This window comes from Notamacropus eugenii, chromosome 4 (assembly GCF_028372415.1).
Source record: "Notamacropus eugenii isolate mMacEug1 chromosome 4, mMacEug1.pri_v2, whole genome shotgun sequence".
NCBI classification, from domain to species: domain Eukaryota; kingdom Metazoa; phylum Chordata; class Mammalia; order Diprotodontia; family Macropodidae; genus Notamacropus; species Notamacropus eugenii.
In genome coordinates this window covers 359560258-359579148 of record NC_092875.1, presented here as the reverse complement: position 1 = coordinate 359579148, position 18891 = coordinate 359560258, and the positions used below count along the sequence as shown (strand labels likewise).

Below are 18891 nucleotides of genomic sequence, written 5' to 3'. Positions count from 1 at the left end.
TTAATAAATTCTAGGTAACTAATGGATTGACTCCAAATCTGTCACCTTTTCCACTACACCACAATGCAGATGCTTTTTTTTGAACATCTCATCAATATGGCAAAAATGTTTACTTCACAATTTTGCTACAGTAAATAACTAAATAAGAATAAATACAAAACTGCTTCACCAAACAGGACTATTTAAACACAAATAACAATATTTTTAATGCAAATATAGCAACCCATTGCTTTAACTGTCAACCAAAACAAACCAGTTTAACTAGAGTTGAGAAGTAGCAATACAGTGAAATTAATTTTGTCCCTTGGGTAGTTGCCTAGGCTTTGTTGTAAATGCAATTGTCTTCAAGTTGCATCATTCATAAAAGTTAAACTTGTACTAGAAAAGCAGTTCTGTACCTAGAATACTTTGCTCTCAGGGTTTATTTCAGGATAAAACGTGGTGTAAGTGCTTTGAAAAACCTAAAGTGTTATATACAATTATTTATTATGACTCAACCTTCACATCTTTCCACTAATAGTTACTATCGTACTTGAGGCCTTATCAGGCCCAGATTACCTCAAAAGCTTTCTAATTAACAAAAAATTTTTTTAAAGTTTTCATTGTTCTACTTCCCCACTCCAATCTATCCACCAATTGTCAAAGAGATTTTTCTAAAGTGAAGATCCGATCATGTCATCCATCACCTATTCAATAAACTCCAGTGGCTCTTCATTATCTTCAGGACCAAACAGAAAGCTTGGCTTGATACTGGTCCCTTCCTACCATTCCAGGCTCCTTACACTTAACTCCCCTCCATATACTATGCACCAACATTACTGGCCTTGTGCTGCTCCTCACACCTGTCACTCCATTTCCTACCTCCATGCCATTACATGGGCTGTGTTCCACACCTAGAACGCTCTCTTTCCACACCTCCTCCTCCTGACTTCCTTCAAGACTCACCTCAAATCCCACCTTTTGAAAGAATCCTTTCCTGGTTCATTAACATTGCCACCACATCCAGCTACTATCTAGTGCCTTTCCCATTATGATTACCTTCCATCTACCCTGTATACATATATTTCATATGTACCTAGATATTTTACAGGGTATCTCTCCTATTAGAACATGGGCTCCTTAAGGGCAGAGTACACTTTTACTTTCCCTGATATTACCAGGGCTTACTTAGCACAGTGACTAACAAATCACAAACATGTCAGTTTGCTAACTGACCAGGTGAAAGCATGGTATAAGTGACAAAAAAAGTCAGCCTCATCCAAAAGACCTGGATTCAAGTCTCACACATATTAGATCAAATGTGAGACCCTGGGCAAATAACAACTTGTCGATGCCTCCAGACACCTCTCTAAGACTATAATGAAACTATATGAAAACTATAATGAAACACAGTATATAGTGGGTAGTCCTAGACTTGGAATCAGGAAGGCATGGGTTCAATTCTCACCTCAGACAGTGTGTGCCTCTTGGCAAGTCACTTAATCTTTCTGGGTGTCAGTTTTCTCAAAAGTAAAATAAAAAGCTTGAAATCAGAGACCTTAAAAATCCCTTCCAGATCTAGATCTATGATGTAAAGATCCTATTACATTTTAAGTGAAGAAGGGTTGCTAATCTGCCTTAGTAGCAGGAGGGCCTCCAAAGAGAGTTCCCTGTAGTTACTTTAGAGAGCTGGGAGGGAGGGTGGAAGGCAAGGGAGGATTAAAATTCATCTAGAAGAACAAAGAGGCAAGATTCTAATGGGAAATAATGGAAAAAAAAGTAGGAAGGAAGGGGTCCTAAGCAGGATAAGATCCCAAACTACACTACAAAGCAGTAATCATCCAAACAAGAGAGGTCCATTAGTAGAATGGATAAGTTATATAACATATGGAAAAAAACAAAACTGCTAGCTTAGTGTTTGATTAACCCAAAGACTTAACTACTGGGATAAGGGCTACTATAGTAAAGAAAAACTGGAAAGTAATCTAGTAGATATTAAACTAGGCTCAGATCTTATACTATATATTACAGTAACCTCTAACTAGACTCACACTTTAGAAATAAAAAGTCATTTTATAAACAAATGAGAAACACAAGAAGGAAAATTCCTTTCAGAATTATGGCTAGGGGAAGAGCCTGGGATTAAACAGAGGATCACAAAAGATAAAATGGACAATTTTGGTTACAAAAAAATGAATGCAATTAAAATTATAAAGGAAACTGTTAAACGAGAAAAAAATCTTGCAGCAAGTTTGTCTGATAAAAGTCTGACAGCCAAAATCTATAAGGAACTGACTTAAATATTCCCCAATAGATATGGCCAAAGTATATGAAAAGAGTTCTCATAGGAATAAAGAACATCAGCCAAATCTGAAAAGTGCTCCAAATCACTATTATTATTGCCTTTCGTACTCGAAAAGGACCAAATGACATCACAATGTCAGGGTCAGTGTATAATGTATGTCCAACTGTGGCTAAACAGACCAACTTGAGCTCAGAAGGCTCTACCACAGGTTGGGCAGAAATAATCTACGTGAATATTTGGGATGGAGATGTCTTTAAATTTTTGCATCTCACATCTCTTTTGAGCTACTACAATTCTGCCTAGCTCACAGAGCACAGCATCTTCTTTGATGTGAGCATCTCATGCTGGATGGTCCTGTGCTAGTCTCTCCTAATACTCACAATCAATATCAAAGTTCCTCAGAGAGACCTTGAGAATGTCTTTGTATCACTTCTTCTGACCTTTGCTTGTGTGAGACCCTTGCTTTGTTGTGAGTTCTCCATAAAACATTCTCTTCCACAAACATATGTTAGGCATTCAAACAATATAGTCAGTTCAGTTGCACTCCCTACAGTAGAGTTGGAATATTTGGCACTTCAGCTTGAGAAAGGACCTAACCTTGCCAGGTGATCTTCAAAATTTTCCTAAGGCAATTCAAAGAGAAGTAGTTCCATTTCCTGACATGGTACTGGTATATTGTTCAGGTTTCATAGCATACAACAATGAGATCAGCACAATGGCTCTGCAGACTTTTAGTTTGGTAGGCAGCCTAATATCTCTTCTCTTAGACACTTTCTTTCAGAGTTTCCCAAATGCTGAACTAACTCCAGCAATGCATGCATCAACCTCATCATCTATGTGTACATCCCGGGAAAGCATACTGCCAAGGTAAGTGAACTTACCCATAGCACTCAAAATTTCAACCATTTGCTGTAACTGATGGTTTCCTGTATAGATGGTACAATGGTGGCTGGTACCGATTCATTCCAGGAGAGATCTACAAGTCAGGGGGTCCACTGTTCATACAAAAGCTGACAGAAATCTTCCAGCATGATGTTTTCAGCTATATCAGATGCCTTCAATGAGGATGAAAATGGCTTCAAGGTCAGCTACCACAATGACAGTAAATTACTTAACTTGAAAAGGCTACAAGCCAAGACTCAAAGTCACTAATAAATAAAGAAATGAAAATTAAAAGAACTCTGAAGTAACACTTCATACTCCTCAGGACGGCAAAGATAAACCCCAAAAAAGGAAAATTACAATTGGTGGAAAGGCTGTGGAAAGACAGTCATTTTTAGCGTCACTGAATTGATCCAGCTATTCTGGAAAACAATTTGGAACTATACAAAAAGTTTCCAAACTGTGGCTATACCCCCTTTGACTCCCTGATAAAACTACCACACCTATACCCAAACAGATCAAAGTGTTTGCTTCTGATTATCCCTTTCCTCAATTTGAGGATCAAAGAGAGAGAAAAACTACTTATAAAAAATATTTGTAGTTATTCTTTTTGTTATAGAAAAGAACTGAAAACAAAAGAGGTAATCATCAATTGGGGAATAAAGACTGAATAAATTATGGTATACAAAGATAATGTACTATTACTGTACCACACTGTTTGAATGCCCAGGAAATGAGGAAAAGCAGCTTCAAAGAAACCTGGTAAGAAATATATGATGATGCAGAATGAAGTGAACAGAACCAGGAGAACAATTTATACAGTAACAAGTAACAATACTATTAAAAAAAAAAAAACAACAGCTTTCAAAGACTTAAGAACTAAGATTAATGTAATAACCAACCATGACTTCAGACAGTAGATGATGAAGCATGCTATTCTCCTCCTGAAATAAGGATAATGAATGTAATAAACATTTTTAGATGTGGCAAATGTGTAGATTTGTTTTGTATAATTAAGGTAACCAGAAAAAACCCTTTATTCCACAATACTATAATAACATCTATCAAGAAAAGCTTAAAACAAGGAGACAAATACTCAAGGATGATCAATATTATTATGAAGGCTATGCTTTGCAGATTACAAATGGAGTAGAAGTGGTAAGGTCCCTCCAGATGCTTTTAGAGGGGTAACATGATGTTGATTTAATCAGTCCCCAAAACATTATTTCATACAAAGTTTCCTCACTGATATCAAAAGAGATAATAACTGATAATGGAAAAACCAAATGTATGAAAAATAACTATTTATTAGAGTGTAACATGAAAGTGGATAAACAGACCATTGAGTCTGCTATATTGAGTTAGCCAATCAATATATTTGTCTTATTCCAAGACTCATGATGGAAAATGCTATCCACATCCAGAGAAAGAACTATGGAGTCTGAATACAGATAGAAGCATCCTATTTTCTTTTTTTCTTTCTCACAATTTTTCCCTTTTCTTCTTATTCTTCCACAACATGACTAATGTGAAAATATGTTTAATATGATTGTACATGTATAGCCTATATCAGATTGCTTGCAGTCTTGGGAAGGGGTAAAGGGAAAGGAAAATAAAATTTGGAACTCAAAATCTTATTAATTTTGAACACTATCTTTACATGCAAATTGAAAAAATAAAGTACTATTAAGTGGAAAATGTATATACATATGTATATACATAATATATATAAATATATATTTGTCTTAGACAAGCAATACAAATAATGAGCTGTGGCTCATGAATAAAAAAGAGAAAAAGAAATTTTATTTGAATAATGTGCAGTGTTTACAGTGATCACAAACCACACCCTGCATAAAAATTCATCATTTTAATATCAATTTTCTTCTGGTGATGCTATATGGCCTTGAAACACGGGAACACCACATCGCCCAAGCATCAATATTCCTAGTGACACAAATATTGAAGCAATACATGGTGAGCATAAGTAGGCTACAACATATTACCAAAAGTGACATTTATAAACATTATAAAAGATGTTTGAGCTATTTAATTCCTTAAATAAAGGTGTCAACCTGAATTTTAATGAAAACAGTCAATATAACAAAAATAGAGGTGTTTGAATCTGGGCAAGTAAATTACAGCCCGGGTGCCACATAGCAAGTGCTGGGGTATCCAGGGAGAGGGCTGGGAACAGGGTTTATATATAGTACTAAGGCAGAGAGAATGGCTGAGCTGCTGATGGGAGGGGTTAGATATCTCACAGTTTCATCAGATAAGTTGTTTTGCATAACAAGCAAAAATCAATAAATATTAAAGATAGAGAATACTGGGAGGAGAGAGTTTGGGAGGTTTACAAAATAATCAGAGGCCAGGAGTGACAAAGTCTGGTCAGCAGTAGGCTATTCATTGGCCTGGGAATGGAGACCAGGGCAGTTTCAGTCAGTGGTTGACTGCGTTTGTCAGGTTTGGACTTCATGGCTCCATTCTAAAATCAGAGATAGGTGGCAAAAATGTTGTTGTTGTTGTCTGTCCTTTGTTCTCAAAGGACATGACATTAGGATGGTGATGCCATGACTTGCAAATGAATTAGATTCAAGTGAGGGAGAGCTGTGCAAAGACACTAGTCTCACTTTTTCCTTCAGAGTCATCTGGGCCCAGCGGCAAGACACGGATCAGGATGAGAAAAGATGGCCTCCAGGTGGCAAAGATGAAATAAGAGAATCAAGGCTGATAAGATCTTACAAAATAATGCAGTTATTTCAATAACAAGCTTCCTAGGGCATAGTAGAAAAATAAGTAAGAAGTCCCAAAGTAGTGTAGTCAGGTGAGAAATGAGATAATAAGTTCTCCCTCCTGAAGAGTTTTTGAAAAGAAGCTGGAAAAATACTTATTAGTTATGAAAATGTGTCTAATAGAAATGTATGTGTAAAGCCATATCATATTGCATATCTTGGGGAGAGGAGGGTGAAGGAGGGAGCGAAAATTTAAAACTTTTGGAAGTGAATGTTGAAAACTAAAAATAAATCTTTAAAAGGGGAAAAATAAAAATACTTCTTAGTTATGTTATAGCAGTGATTCCTTTAGGATGTGGGTGATATTGATGGGATTATGGAATTTAAGTGCTGGACCTCTAAAAGGAAAAGACTGTGTCTTTGAAAGCAACCCAGCCCCTGTCTCCCATACGTTTCTACCTAGATATTCAATAATCCTTTATATGCCCTTACACAGTGGCTGTCTAACTTTTCCTTTCATTGTCAGCATCCAGACCACTCTAGGCTATTTATCACTCCTTAATTCCATCCAGATCTTCTCACTGTCTTTTCTTGCATATAAATACCAATCTTACTCCCCTTAAATTGCTCAGATTCACTTAGAATATTTCTACTGGCCTCACAATATTACAGATTTACAGGGAATCTTGCCAGCCTATCTGGTGTCATAATAAAATCTTGCTACTTTGACTGAAAGAAGAGTTGAGTGGTGAAATTCTTTTGAGGCAGACCCTCTATACCCTTGTATTTTGGGGTTCCCAGCACCCGAAACTGCAACAATACTAGAGGGTCATCAAGGTCCCTTGCAACTCTCAAATTCTGTGATTCAAATAGTTCACTCATAGGAAAGTATTTCAGATTCTCACTCAAAATCTACTCTTAAATTAGGAACAATTTTATTAAGTATAGTCATCTGGGTTTATTTAAACTTATATGATAGATATAGAAAGAAAGGCAAAAACACCTTCCAGCCTCAAAGAGCCCACATTTTAATCAGGGACATAAAATGCAAGTCAGTATGTGCATATAAATTATATATAACATGAATGAAGGTAATTTGACGGAAGGAGCTTGTTACTACATTCTCATTTCCCACTCCCACTCACAGAGAATGCTAAAGCCAGGCACCCTGGAAAAGCTGTAAGAGTAAAAAGCTATAAAAAGCAGGAAAAAAAAGCCTGTGATCTATAGCCTATAGCACAGAAGCAAACAGCTCCACACCATTCAATAGCTCCTGATACCATCACTGTTATAAAGCAACACAATAAAATAAATGATATTCATAGTGAATTCTATGTCATCAAAAAGTCAACTCACTTCAGTGAAAATAGGGAAATGTAAATTAAAATTCAGAAAGATACCCATTCAAAAGGATTCAACTAAAGAAAGTTGTAGCACTTAGGGAGTTTCAATTATGTAGCAAATTCATTCATAAAGAATAACTTATATTCCAAAGATGTGGTATAAACAAATCATTAATGTATTCTCCATACATTCATATAAGCATTTTAGTCTATTAAATTCCCTTCTCCCATGCTTCAATGGATCTGGGATCTCATTCACAGGGTTACTCTCTCCAAAGGTCCAGATTCTAACTCCTCCATGGTTTCTCATTCTGTATTATTCTTAAATATCCAAGGTGTTTTTCAGGGGTGGAAGTTAAATGGTCAGTTGAAGGCTGTTCCAGGTAGGTTATTCTACCCATATCCTACACACAGATGACCTCACCCCAACCAACCCCTACACACATAATGCATTAGGAATCTTTAGAACCCTTAATATTTCACAGATGGATTGTCAACTAGTTATCTCTCATTCTAATTCAATAGCCAGTCCAACTCCTCTTCTAGTCATATAGCTCTCCCTGAGGAAATCCTTCTTGCTGTTTCTCAAACAATTAAACAGTAACATGAAAGAAAAGCATATAATGCAGCCTACTTATGCCTACCATATGCCTTTGGGTGATGCTTAACTTTAGTTCTTAAGATATTAGTATTCCTCAACTCACAGATAAATAGTCTCACCAGAAACATATTTTTTCTCCCAGGCAGAAGCTTGGGGTAATTACAAGCACTGTACAATTTCACAAAGGCAAACTAGTCCACTATCCTCCTATCCTGGGCCCAGGTCACTGTCTATTGCAGTGTTTGTCCAAGACATGTTTACTGATGGCCCTGAAATAGGCTGTCCATCATCCAAATGCATGTCATAGTCTGGAAAGTAGGCATTTTTCATCCACTTAATTTTTTCCTGTACAAATATGCCGAATTCTGGAATGCACCATTCTAAGGCTTGGTACAATCATCTCAGTTTCTTCTAGGACTTCACCATCTACAAGAAATCCTTTCAATAGTCAGACTCTACAGTGGACATCCCCTTTGACAGTAGTAAAGGCTTTTAATGAATATATGTATTCTTGTTTTAAGCCTCATTTTATGTTAATAGGAGAATCAAATAAAATTATCTCTATTATTACATCTTTCAAAGAATATTTTGCTCATGGGAGAAAGTCAAGGTTTTGCTGTATTGAATCAAGTGCTTTTTTTATAAGCAGCAAATAAACACAGGAGGTTCTTGTATTGTCTTTTAGTACATTGTGTTCTCCCAAAGAAGTAATCTACTACAGAATATAATTTATAAAAGTCTCCTATTTTCTTTTCAAGCCATGATTCATCAAGGACTACTTCAAGGAGTGTATAGATTACTTCCATTCCCATTTCCTTTCCTCCTTCCTTTCAAACACAACATAGGAAATATCTAAATTTATCTAGAAGAATCATGAACTGTTAATACAATTTTCACATCTGAAAAACATTCATATACTTCAGCATACATTTTATGTTTAATAAATGCAAATGTCAAGAAAATATTTTGCTGGTATTCAAAGAGTGCCAAAAAACTATGCCCCTAAATTACTCAACTATCTACTAATATTTGAATCAAAAATAATACTACTAGGCCTAGGTCCCCCAAAGGTATCAAAAAGATAAAAAAATATTTATAGTAGCCTTTTATATTAGTGGCAAAGAATTAGATACTAAAGGGGTACCCATCAGTCAGGTAATGGATGAACAAATTATAAGAATGGAACATAGAAACCTGGGAAGGCTTATATAAGCTGATAGAGTTAAGTGAACTGAACTAGAAAACCAATGTATACAATAGCAAAAAACATTGTGAAGATAAACAACTTTGAAGGATTTAAGAATTCTGATCAATGCACTGACCAACTGTGATTTCAGGGGACTCAAGATGTTGAGTAAATATGTACATACAAAACACCTGTTACCAAAACAAGACGCTTAAAGGTTAACTTTTACCTATCACCAGGTTTAAATCTGACATAAAAGTATTCTATCAGAGGCAAAAGTAAAGCCATCCATTTAATATCAATGCATACTTACATTGTAGCAGTCAGTAGGTATGGAATATACTCAAATATTACAGAACTGCTTTTAGAAAAGCACATATAGTACCATATATAAAAGATTTGTTTGCCTAATAAATTGGAAGTATCTCAGTGCATTTTAGGCTCAGTTTTCTCATCTCTAAAATTAGGAAATTAGATGATCTCTAAAGAAGATCCAAATTCTAAAGTTCTATTAACCTGGTATTACATGAGTTTACTTAGAGAATGCCAGTGCTTTGATACTTTGACAAGATCACATAGCACTCCGTTCTATAGTATGACTTGCAACCCACCAATATCTTATTATGAGCAATTCTTGTCCATGTCCTTCCATTTGTCCAGTGCTGAGGCCTTCCTCTAAAGATCTTACCAGTACAGGTTATTGATCTATATTATTGAGAGAAATGGTTATTAATAACTAATGATTTGGGGAGATTCAGAGTTTCTCCCTTTTCTCTATCCTCATTTCAAGACCTTAGTCTCTGAATCCAAAATACAGAACAAATCCCCTTAATAAAAGGATTTGTTCTGTAAAATCTGAACTAGGTCAAAAGGCCACACCCAAGGGCCTCCATGCCACAGGCACCCCAACCCTGCTCAAGTCTATGGTGAATTCCCTTCAATCAACCTTGGGTGGAGGAAGACCCTTTTGTCTAAGTTACAGTCTCTCTGTCCAAGGGTGACACGATGTCACTCTTAGTCCCTCACTGGTTAACAATTAATGAGAGAATAATAATTGCAATATCAGAGTTGATGGCATCCTTTGAACACTCATCTTCCAAAAGGGCATAAAACCTGAGAGCTCTCCATGGTTATCTTTACTCCAAGAGAGAGACAGCCAAATGACCATCCTTTTATCAAAATACTGGCATTATTAATAAAATGATTAAATTTTATGACTCTCTCTTAAAGACCATATTATGCACTCCCTCACCACCTGGTGATCAATCTACTTTCTTTTTTGGTCATCTCTCTCTCTCTCTCTGAGGACAGACTAAATGACAGAGGTGTACAGAACATAAAGAGTCAGGAATCACTAGATTCAAATTCTGCCTCTGATACTTAGTATCTATCTAAGTGAGCAAATCAATTAACTTTTCATAATACAAGTTTCCTCATCTCTAAAATGTGGATACTAAAATTGTGATATATCTCATATGGCTAATATGAGACTCAAATGAGATAATATATATGGACAAGTTTTGCAAACCTTAAGGCACTATATAAACGTCAATCATTCTTATCACTATATCTTTTATAGTATTTCTTGTGCACAATTATTTGGGGGTGATATATTTCAGCTTATTTTCATTTACTATGAGCCTCTACACTGACCTTTCCATAACCTACAATTTCAATTCACCAAAAATTGGAGTATTTTATGATTCCATGTCCTACAGCATCACCAGAAGTTTAAAAGTTATCAAATGAAATTCAACTATTTACTATCCATACTATGTCACTGAAATATAAGGTCTACTCAGTTTATTTTACTGATTAAAAACAAACATGTTTTAAATTGCACCTGAAATGAATCCTGTTATTTGTGTAAACATTTTTGCCCTGGGCTAAATGCCTTCTAAAAAAATAGACATTTGGCACTGGGTTATTTTGACTTTACACCAAGAAACCTAGATGACAGAAGGTTACTGTCTTTAGATGAATGTCATTCCACAGTGGGCCAGAAAAAAGTCCTGGAAGGGAGAAATGGCCAAGGAATGATGGGACCTTCCTGGTGATGACTGTGGGGGGAAATGAATATCCCATTCATTCCTCAACCTATTTTGATGTTGTTCTTTTATTCTGAAGGATGAGGTTGCATTTATCATTGCAAAGTTTTTGCTTTCTCTAATTTTCTGCTAATAGGAAAAAAAGGAGAAGATAATAAAACTCTACTGATTTTGAGACAAAAAAGAAAAGAAAAGATGAAGTCTGATACTTCTTACCCAGTTGGAAAGGCATCAAAGTAAACCAGCCTACTTCAGAGAGACTCAATAACCTCAAGATTGGCCACTGTAGGTGATGAAATTTTTTTTTGGTCACAACTGATTTCACAAGTCTAAGATACAGACAGAATTCCATCTTCATCTATGAGAGTACTCACTCATACTGATGAAATAACATATTTTGGTGTACTACTCCAAAATTAAATGCCTCAACAGAAATGTGATGTGATACATTATAAGAATTAGGCATAACAAAGCTGTTAGCTGGTATAATCAAAGAATGGGATGCTCTGGCTAATTAAAATATTATGAGTAAAGAAACTATCATGAATCATAGAATCTTAGTGCCTGAATGAACCTAAGAGATATTTTGGAACTACCCCTACTTTCCAGATGAGAAAACCAAGGTCCAGATCACTGGAGTATCTCTGCCAAGTTCTAGTCTCCTGACTCTGTGAGACTTATTTTCTACCATGCATGCTGCCTGCAAATTCTCAAAGGAATAGAATACAATAAAATATCTTAACCCAAAAAAGAATATTGAAAATAATGTAATATTTCTTTGCTGCTCAAGAAAGGACTTCAAAATTCCACAGGGCTGAAGGCTCGCTACTGTGAATTAGCAGAGATCTGGGTTCCAGTTATGACAACTACCATTTCCTAGACATGGCATTAGGCAGTTTACTTAACCTTTCTTGAGTCTCTTGTATGTACTCATCTGTAAAATGAGGAACTGGACAAGATCTCTAAGGTCCAGTCTAGTACTAACATTGTGTGAATCTCTTAGATACTGAAAAAGTTCTGGCTAAAAGACTACTGCATTCACCAGAATAAAAGAGAAAATTCAGTCTTTCTGAATTTTCACATTAGAAGTTGAATTCAAAAACAGCTACTTCAGAGACCTGGATTTCAAATATTACTGACAAAGAGATGGATGGCCATTCTGACTTTGATCTCCTGTACTAGGTTTTCCATAGGAATCTTCTTCTTCTGCAATATGGCATTTCAAGAATATATTAAGGATACTGGGGAGAAGAGGAAGGCAGCCCATTACTGATGACATAAAGACTTCTCAAAAATGAAATAATTTGTCAATATTACCTAACACAGAGAACAATCATTTCAGTTTTAACTGTTTAATGTATAAGAATGATCTGTGAAACCTCGAAAGATAACTTGGGGTTTATGGGCTAGATTTATTTTTTTAAGGACCATGCCTTAAACTCAAATCACTCCGGTTCTCATTTATTAGTCAACAATAGGTCCCAGGCCTAGCCCCACTAGCTCACTGTTTGGGCCCTGATCTGCTCAGAGTGAATTTAAATACCAATTGTTTCAGTTCTGGCCAGAAACATCAAGGGTCTTCCCCTCACAGGTTGATACTTTTTTTTGACTAGGTGAAAGAGGCCATTCACTGCCTCATTTCTTACCTAACCTTAATCACTGTATGGACAAACTGAGACCTTGTAAAGACCTTAGTTTAACAAGTCCAAGGTCTCCCACTTCATACAGGGCCATCTCCAGTAGTCCTGATCTATATCTTGCCACTGGGTCTAGATGGCTCAGGAGGGGAAAGTGAGGCTGATGTGAAGCACAGTCCTCCCTCAATTAAATCCAATTCACTTGCATGTCATGGCATCACCTGCCCGATGTCATAGTCCTCTTTGAGAAGGAAGGGCAAATAACATAAGAATACTTCAAAAAATTTCAAAAATGAATTCTATACCAGTAAATCCATTAAACTAAAAACCAGAAACTCAGACTTCTTTAATTGTTCATTTTAACCTAATTATAACAGTTATGACTTTAAACTACCCAGTTCATCACATGCCACTGAATTGTAGAATACTTATTGCATCATACATAAATCCAAAAATGTTTAGACAAATTGGAAGCTATAGCAACTCTCTGAAGTAGCTCAGAATATGGAAATAAATTAATGACATTTATATAGCACTTTCTTTACAATATCCCAGTGAGTAAGGCACAGTAAGAATTAAATCCCCATCCAAGAGATGAAAAAACAGAATTGGTTAGGTAACTTCTTCATGGTACACAATTAACAGTAATGGAATCAAGGTCTTCTCAATCCAAGACCCTAACTCTGACTAAAGGCTCTCTTCTCACTTATACCATGAGTTCCTTTCACAATTGCCTCAGTAATTTCCTATGTTATTTAGCTTATAAATGCATTACTAAGTGATAGGGGAGGGGGGGATTTTTCTGAAGCAATACACTTAATTTACTACGTATGGCCAACTTATTAACTTTAAGCATATCACCATGTAAGCCTTCACATATACATCAAGCTCCACAGCTGGTCAGCACAAGAATTTAACTACACTGAAAATACATTTATGTTTGAAACTGCAACTTTCCTACCCATAACCTTTTATGTTTTTTCAATCTTTCTTTTCCGATTTAATATACAAACTTTCGATCACAAGCTGGAAAGGGACTTGGTTTTGTAATCAAGGCCAGCGCACTCCATTCAGGTGACAGAGGCGGTATTATTTGCTTTCCTCCATAACTTTCCAAGTCAACAAAGAAATGTATCGACATTTTTCAAGGGGAAAGGGGTTAACAGGCAAAAAGCAAACAGGCAAATTTCCAGAGAAAAGGGGAAAAAAAGGAAATCTCACACACACTGGGCCACAACGAAATAGCCCATCACTTAATTTGAGAGCAGATGGGTGCATTTTGCAAGCTGAAATCCCCTTCCCTTGCTCCGGCACCCCGGGGTGAGGGGGGGGAGAGGGGGCTCCGGGCTTCTAATGCTAAGGGAGGGGAGGGAGGAGAAGAAAAGGCGAGAGAGAAGAGTCCGGTTTCTACTGGCCACCATGGCAAGCAAAAGAGCATCTGGAGAAAGGGGGGAGACGTGAGCTGGAGAAGCCCTACGGGAAAGACCTTTTACCCCAACACACACACACCCACACACACACACACACACCCGAAAGACCTTTTGCCCCAACACACACACACACACAGACACACACACACCCACACACCCACACACACACACACGCGAAAGACCTTTTACCCCAACACACACACACACACACACACACACACACACGCGAAAGACCTTTTGCCCCAACACACACCACACACACACACACACACACACACACACACACACACACACACACACACACACGCCCCCCCCCCCCTTTCCTGGGGAAGGTGGGGCGAGAGAAGCGAATCCCCTTGGGTCCAGCTGGCCGGCCACCTCGCCCCAAGACGGGCGGCCCCACCGTCAGGTCAGCCCGCGCTGAGCGGCTCCAGCCCCGCTCCCTCTCTCTGTGGAAGGAGCCCCCGTCCGGGCTGGACCCTCCCCCCCCCACACAGCCATCCACCTTCTCCCAATTCACAGCATCCTACCCGCGAGCCCGGGCGCGCGCCCCTCGCGGGTAGTAGAGGGAAGGGGGACGAGGTCCCCGCAGCCCCGGCCCCCGGCCTCCCCCGCCGGTCTGGCCGGGGGAGGAGGCGCCTCCGGGAGGCCCCAGGGTTCCCAGGTCACCCGCTCCGGTGCAGAGGGAACTGACCCCTCGCCCACCATTCCCCCCTCCAAGGAAGCCCAAGGGACTGCGGCGGGAGACCCGGGGACAGCAGGGGCCGAGAGGGATTGTCGCAGCCCGGGGGCGGGGAGACGAGGGGGGGAGCGAGGGTGCGGGTGTCACGGGGGCGGACGGGGAGGAGGCGACAGCGCGTTACCTTCTTCGGCGGTGTCCATCTTGTCTGGGGGGGCGGCGGTGACGCAGCCGCGGATGCTCCCGAGACTGGAGCCTTCCGGGCGGAGGCGGGGGGAAGTGAAGGAGGAGGGAAGGGGTAGGGCGAGGGAGGGGAGAGCGAGGTGGAGGCGTGCGAGAAGGGTAGAGAGGCCGGGGAAAGAGGTGGAGAGAGAGAGAGTGAGAGAGGGAGGAAGAAAGTGAGAAGGTAAAGGGGGGGGTGGGGGATGTGGAGGGGGGAGTAGGCCCAGGCGTACAGTGGAGACCGGAAGGAACTTGAGCGCCATCGACTACGGGACTGGCGTCACGTCCGGCTGAGGCTCCTGCCCTCCGAATTCGGACGGGGGAGGGGGGCGCGAAGGAGGGCTGAAAGTGACGAGGCTGTCAGTTTCCTCCCTTCGGAGAGGCGGGGAAGGTGCATTACTCTAGTGACCGTGAAGCGTGAGCTTGCGGGGCAGAACCATCTGTGCGGAGGAGTTATTTTCAAACGTGCACTATCCTTTTCGTTTGGAATGACTATTGTAACACGGGAAAGAGTCCATGGCTGGGGGAAAGGGATGTTGGAGGAGGAGGGTCTCGTTGGAAAATTACAAAATTGGGAAAAAAAAGTGCATCAATGTAACATTTAAAAATACACAAAAGGAAAAAAAGTTCAGAAATGGACAAGAAGGGCAATTTTCTCACGAACTTGACACATTTAATAACCTTTTTTTAAAAACAGTAAGTTCACGGTTTTTATATACAATCCTCTTTTTATTCTTTGTTGAAACGTGTCGATGACAACAATTCGCAATACAAAAGTTTTTTTAAAAAAAAGAAAAGAAAAACTGAATAAACTGAATTGGCTGAACTTGAAACTAATGTAGCGAAGAGTGGAAGTAGATCGACGAACTTGTCACCCAGAGAGGCTGATAAGCTTAGAGTGGCCACTTAGAGTGGGAGTGTGCCGGGGCGGGGAGCAGGATCCCGCTAGGCTTGCCTGACCTTCGCGAAAGCTTGTTATTTAACCCAGGGAAGCCAGGTTAACGCGGAAGACTTTAAGAAGATGAAATGAAGGATTCTGAAAAGTAGATTTTCCTACATTTCAGATGTAGGAAAGCTGATACCTTACCCAGCCCTGCTTAAAACTTGCACCAAATTTAAAAAAATAAAATACCGCCTTTGTAGAAATCACTTGAATAGAAATATATTCTGGTAGTTGCATCTTATTGCAATCACAGGAAGTCTTTGAAATTCAAAAGTCAATGTTAATAAAATTCTAGAACAGGATGACATTGCTTAACTCTCTAAAACTGGGTGAAAGAGCCTGTACTTTACTTCGAATTCCTAAAGTCCTTCATACTTGGTTAACATTTGTTAAAGCATATTGACTTTTACATTTGCAATGAGCAATGGTTTTGACTTTTGAGTTAGAGGAGTTAGGTTCATATACTGACTGAAAATTACTGCCCCTGTAATTCTTGGGCACCTCATCTGTAAAATGATTATGGTGGATTATTCTGTCTTGAGGACCCATCAGCTCCTGATATATAATTCTAAATAAGCAGACCAGGACAGTACTAGAGTTAATGTAGGATCATTAATAAATATTTCTGTAAATATTAAAAACAATTAGAAATATGCTTTTTTTACTAAAACTTGCTACATCAGTCAAAAATATTTCTAAATTTAGCATGTGTTGCTAAGAGTACTGTATTTGTTTTGCATAGATCCAAAAACAGAGACAAGCACAACTTTTAAAGTAATAAATTTTTTTTTCTAACCTCAACAGTTAGTTATTAGGATTAAAGTAAGAAATTTTTTGTTGTCGTTAAACATCATCTTTATTTTGCTTCTGAAATTATACAGAAATGCCTGAGCTGAGAGGGCTGAACAATAGTTTGAAAAAATAGTTGTCAATAGAACACCTAGAAAGCAGTGGGCAGTGCTCTGCTACAGGAAAAGGCATTCTTTCTACTCCTAGCTCTGTTGTCCAGTTGTGTCCAAATGTTTGTGCCATACATAGCATGTCTAGCCTTTCTATCCTCCACTATCTCCCCAACTCTGTCCAAGTTTGTATTTGTTGTTCCCATGACACCATCTATCCAGCTTATCTTCTGCCATCCTCTTTTCCTTTTGCCTTCAATCTTTCCCAACGAAAAGTCACTGAATCATGTCTTCTCCTTATGGGGCCAAAGTACTTAAACTTCAGCTTCACTCTTCCAGTGAATAGGGTCAAGATTAGTTGGTTGTTTGTTGTCCCTAGTTCTCGAAGAGGACCAAAATGACATCACCATGATAAAGTGAAGTTTCAATGTGTATGACAGTGGCTGATCAGACCAATATGATCTCGGAATGCTCTACCACAGGTTGGGCACAGATAGTCCATGTGAACATTTAGGGTGGATACTCCAAATTTGCGCATCCTATGTCTCCTTTGTGCTGTTTCAATTCTGCTTTGCTCATAGAAAACAGCACCTTTTCTGATGTGGGCACGCCATGATGAGCGGTCCTGTGCCAGTGTCTCCCATGCCCCACAATCAAATCCAAAGTTCTTGAAAGAAACCTTGAGAGTGTCCTTGTATCACTTTTTCTGACCATCATGTGATTGCCTGCCCCATGTGAGTTCTCCATAAAATAGTCTTTTGGGCAAGTGTGCATTTTGCATTCAAACAACGTGGCCAACCCATGGGAGTTGCACTCTCTGAAGCATAGTTTGGGTGTTCGTCCTTCGTTGTCGAAGAAGACCATACCATCAGAGAAATGATGACATGACTTGCACTTGACTTTGTTTTGAGTGAGGGAGGGCTGTGCAGGTCTCCAGCCTTACTTCTCCAGAGCCATCTGAATCCAGAGACCTAATATTCCTCAGGATGACTGGAGATGACCCAGGATGCACAGGGAGAAAGGGCCCAAGGTCTTTGCAGGTCCTCCTCTCCTGTCTGCCTTCCCCTCCCCTTCCCTCCACTCCCCCCCTCCCCTCTCCTGTCCTCTCCTCTCCCCAAACCTTAAACCTACTGCACTCTGAAACTGGGACTCCCTTGGGGCCCTGTCTGAGGGCTCCACTGGACCCTCCTAACTAGACTGTGATTATCCATAGTAATTGTTGCTGTTTCCCGCAGCCTGAAGTCTTTCTTTTTCTTGACCTCATTAAAGGGGCCATGCCCTGGCTACTTCTTAAACAGGCCTATTCAATGAATGGGCGTTGGCTCACCCTAAGTGAGTGAAGCATAGTTTAGATTTTAACAAAAGGGTAAACTGAGACAAATCTCAGGCAAGATAATAATTATTAGCAAAGGCATGCTGCCTGTCAATAAGTAGGTCCATGGCTTACCTCCCATTAATGCCAAAAACCCTGCGAAGAGGACAGTTCCCCTTACACAGGGTTTGGGAGAGTACAGAAAAAAGAATAGGGCAGGGTAGATGACCTCCTGAAATTAAGGGCAATGAGACTGGTTTACAGAGCTGAGACATAGGGAACAAAGTGATTAGTCTGAAGTTTGGTAATGGGGGCTAGCAACAACCCTCCCCTTCCCCCTTGTTGTCTAATGAGACTAAGAAGTGCCAAGGAGGGCAGGTTTGACATGGTGGCTCAGACTTTGGGACAGCAAACCAGATATCCTTGAAGAAGAGCGTGGTGGAATAAAGGTATCAGACCCAAACTCCCTTGTTTTCTCACACATTCTCCAAAGTCAGTTGAATTCCTTGAGGCAGGAGAGCTAGATTTTTAAACTTAACCCATTACAGAGCAACTAAACCAAGTTCAGAGACAAAAAAGCGTGACTTAAGCAATTACAGGGCAAAATCAATTATTTCTAAATAGGATCAATAAGAAAATGACACAGGATCAATTTTAATCTTCTCAATAGCCTGAATTAATTTCTTTAAG

General features: G+C 39.3%; 1 protein-coding gene across 1 annotated transcript in view; it reads right to left on the bottom strand.

Annotated features, from left to right (window-relative positions):
* The window catches only part of MARCHF6 (membrane associated ring-CH-type finger 6), an 80259-nt gene extending 64934 nt beyond the window's left edge, over positions 1–15325 (bottom strand). Inside the window, 4 exon segments of the mRNA XM_072605423.1 lie at positions 15010–15044; positions 15047–15170; positions 15172–15249; positions 15251–15325. Coding sequence (XP_072461524.1) covers positions 15010–15044; positions 15047–15170; positions 15172–15249; positions 15251–15310 — 297 coding nt within the window. The 5' untranslated portion in view covers positions 15311–15325.
* Between the last annotated feature and the right edge of the window lie 3566 nt (positions 15326–18891).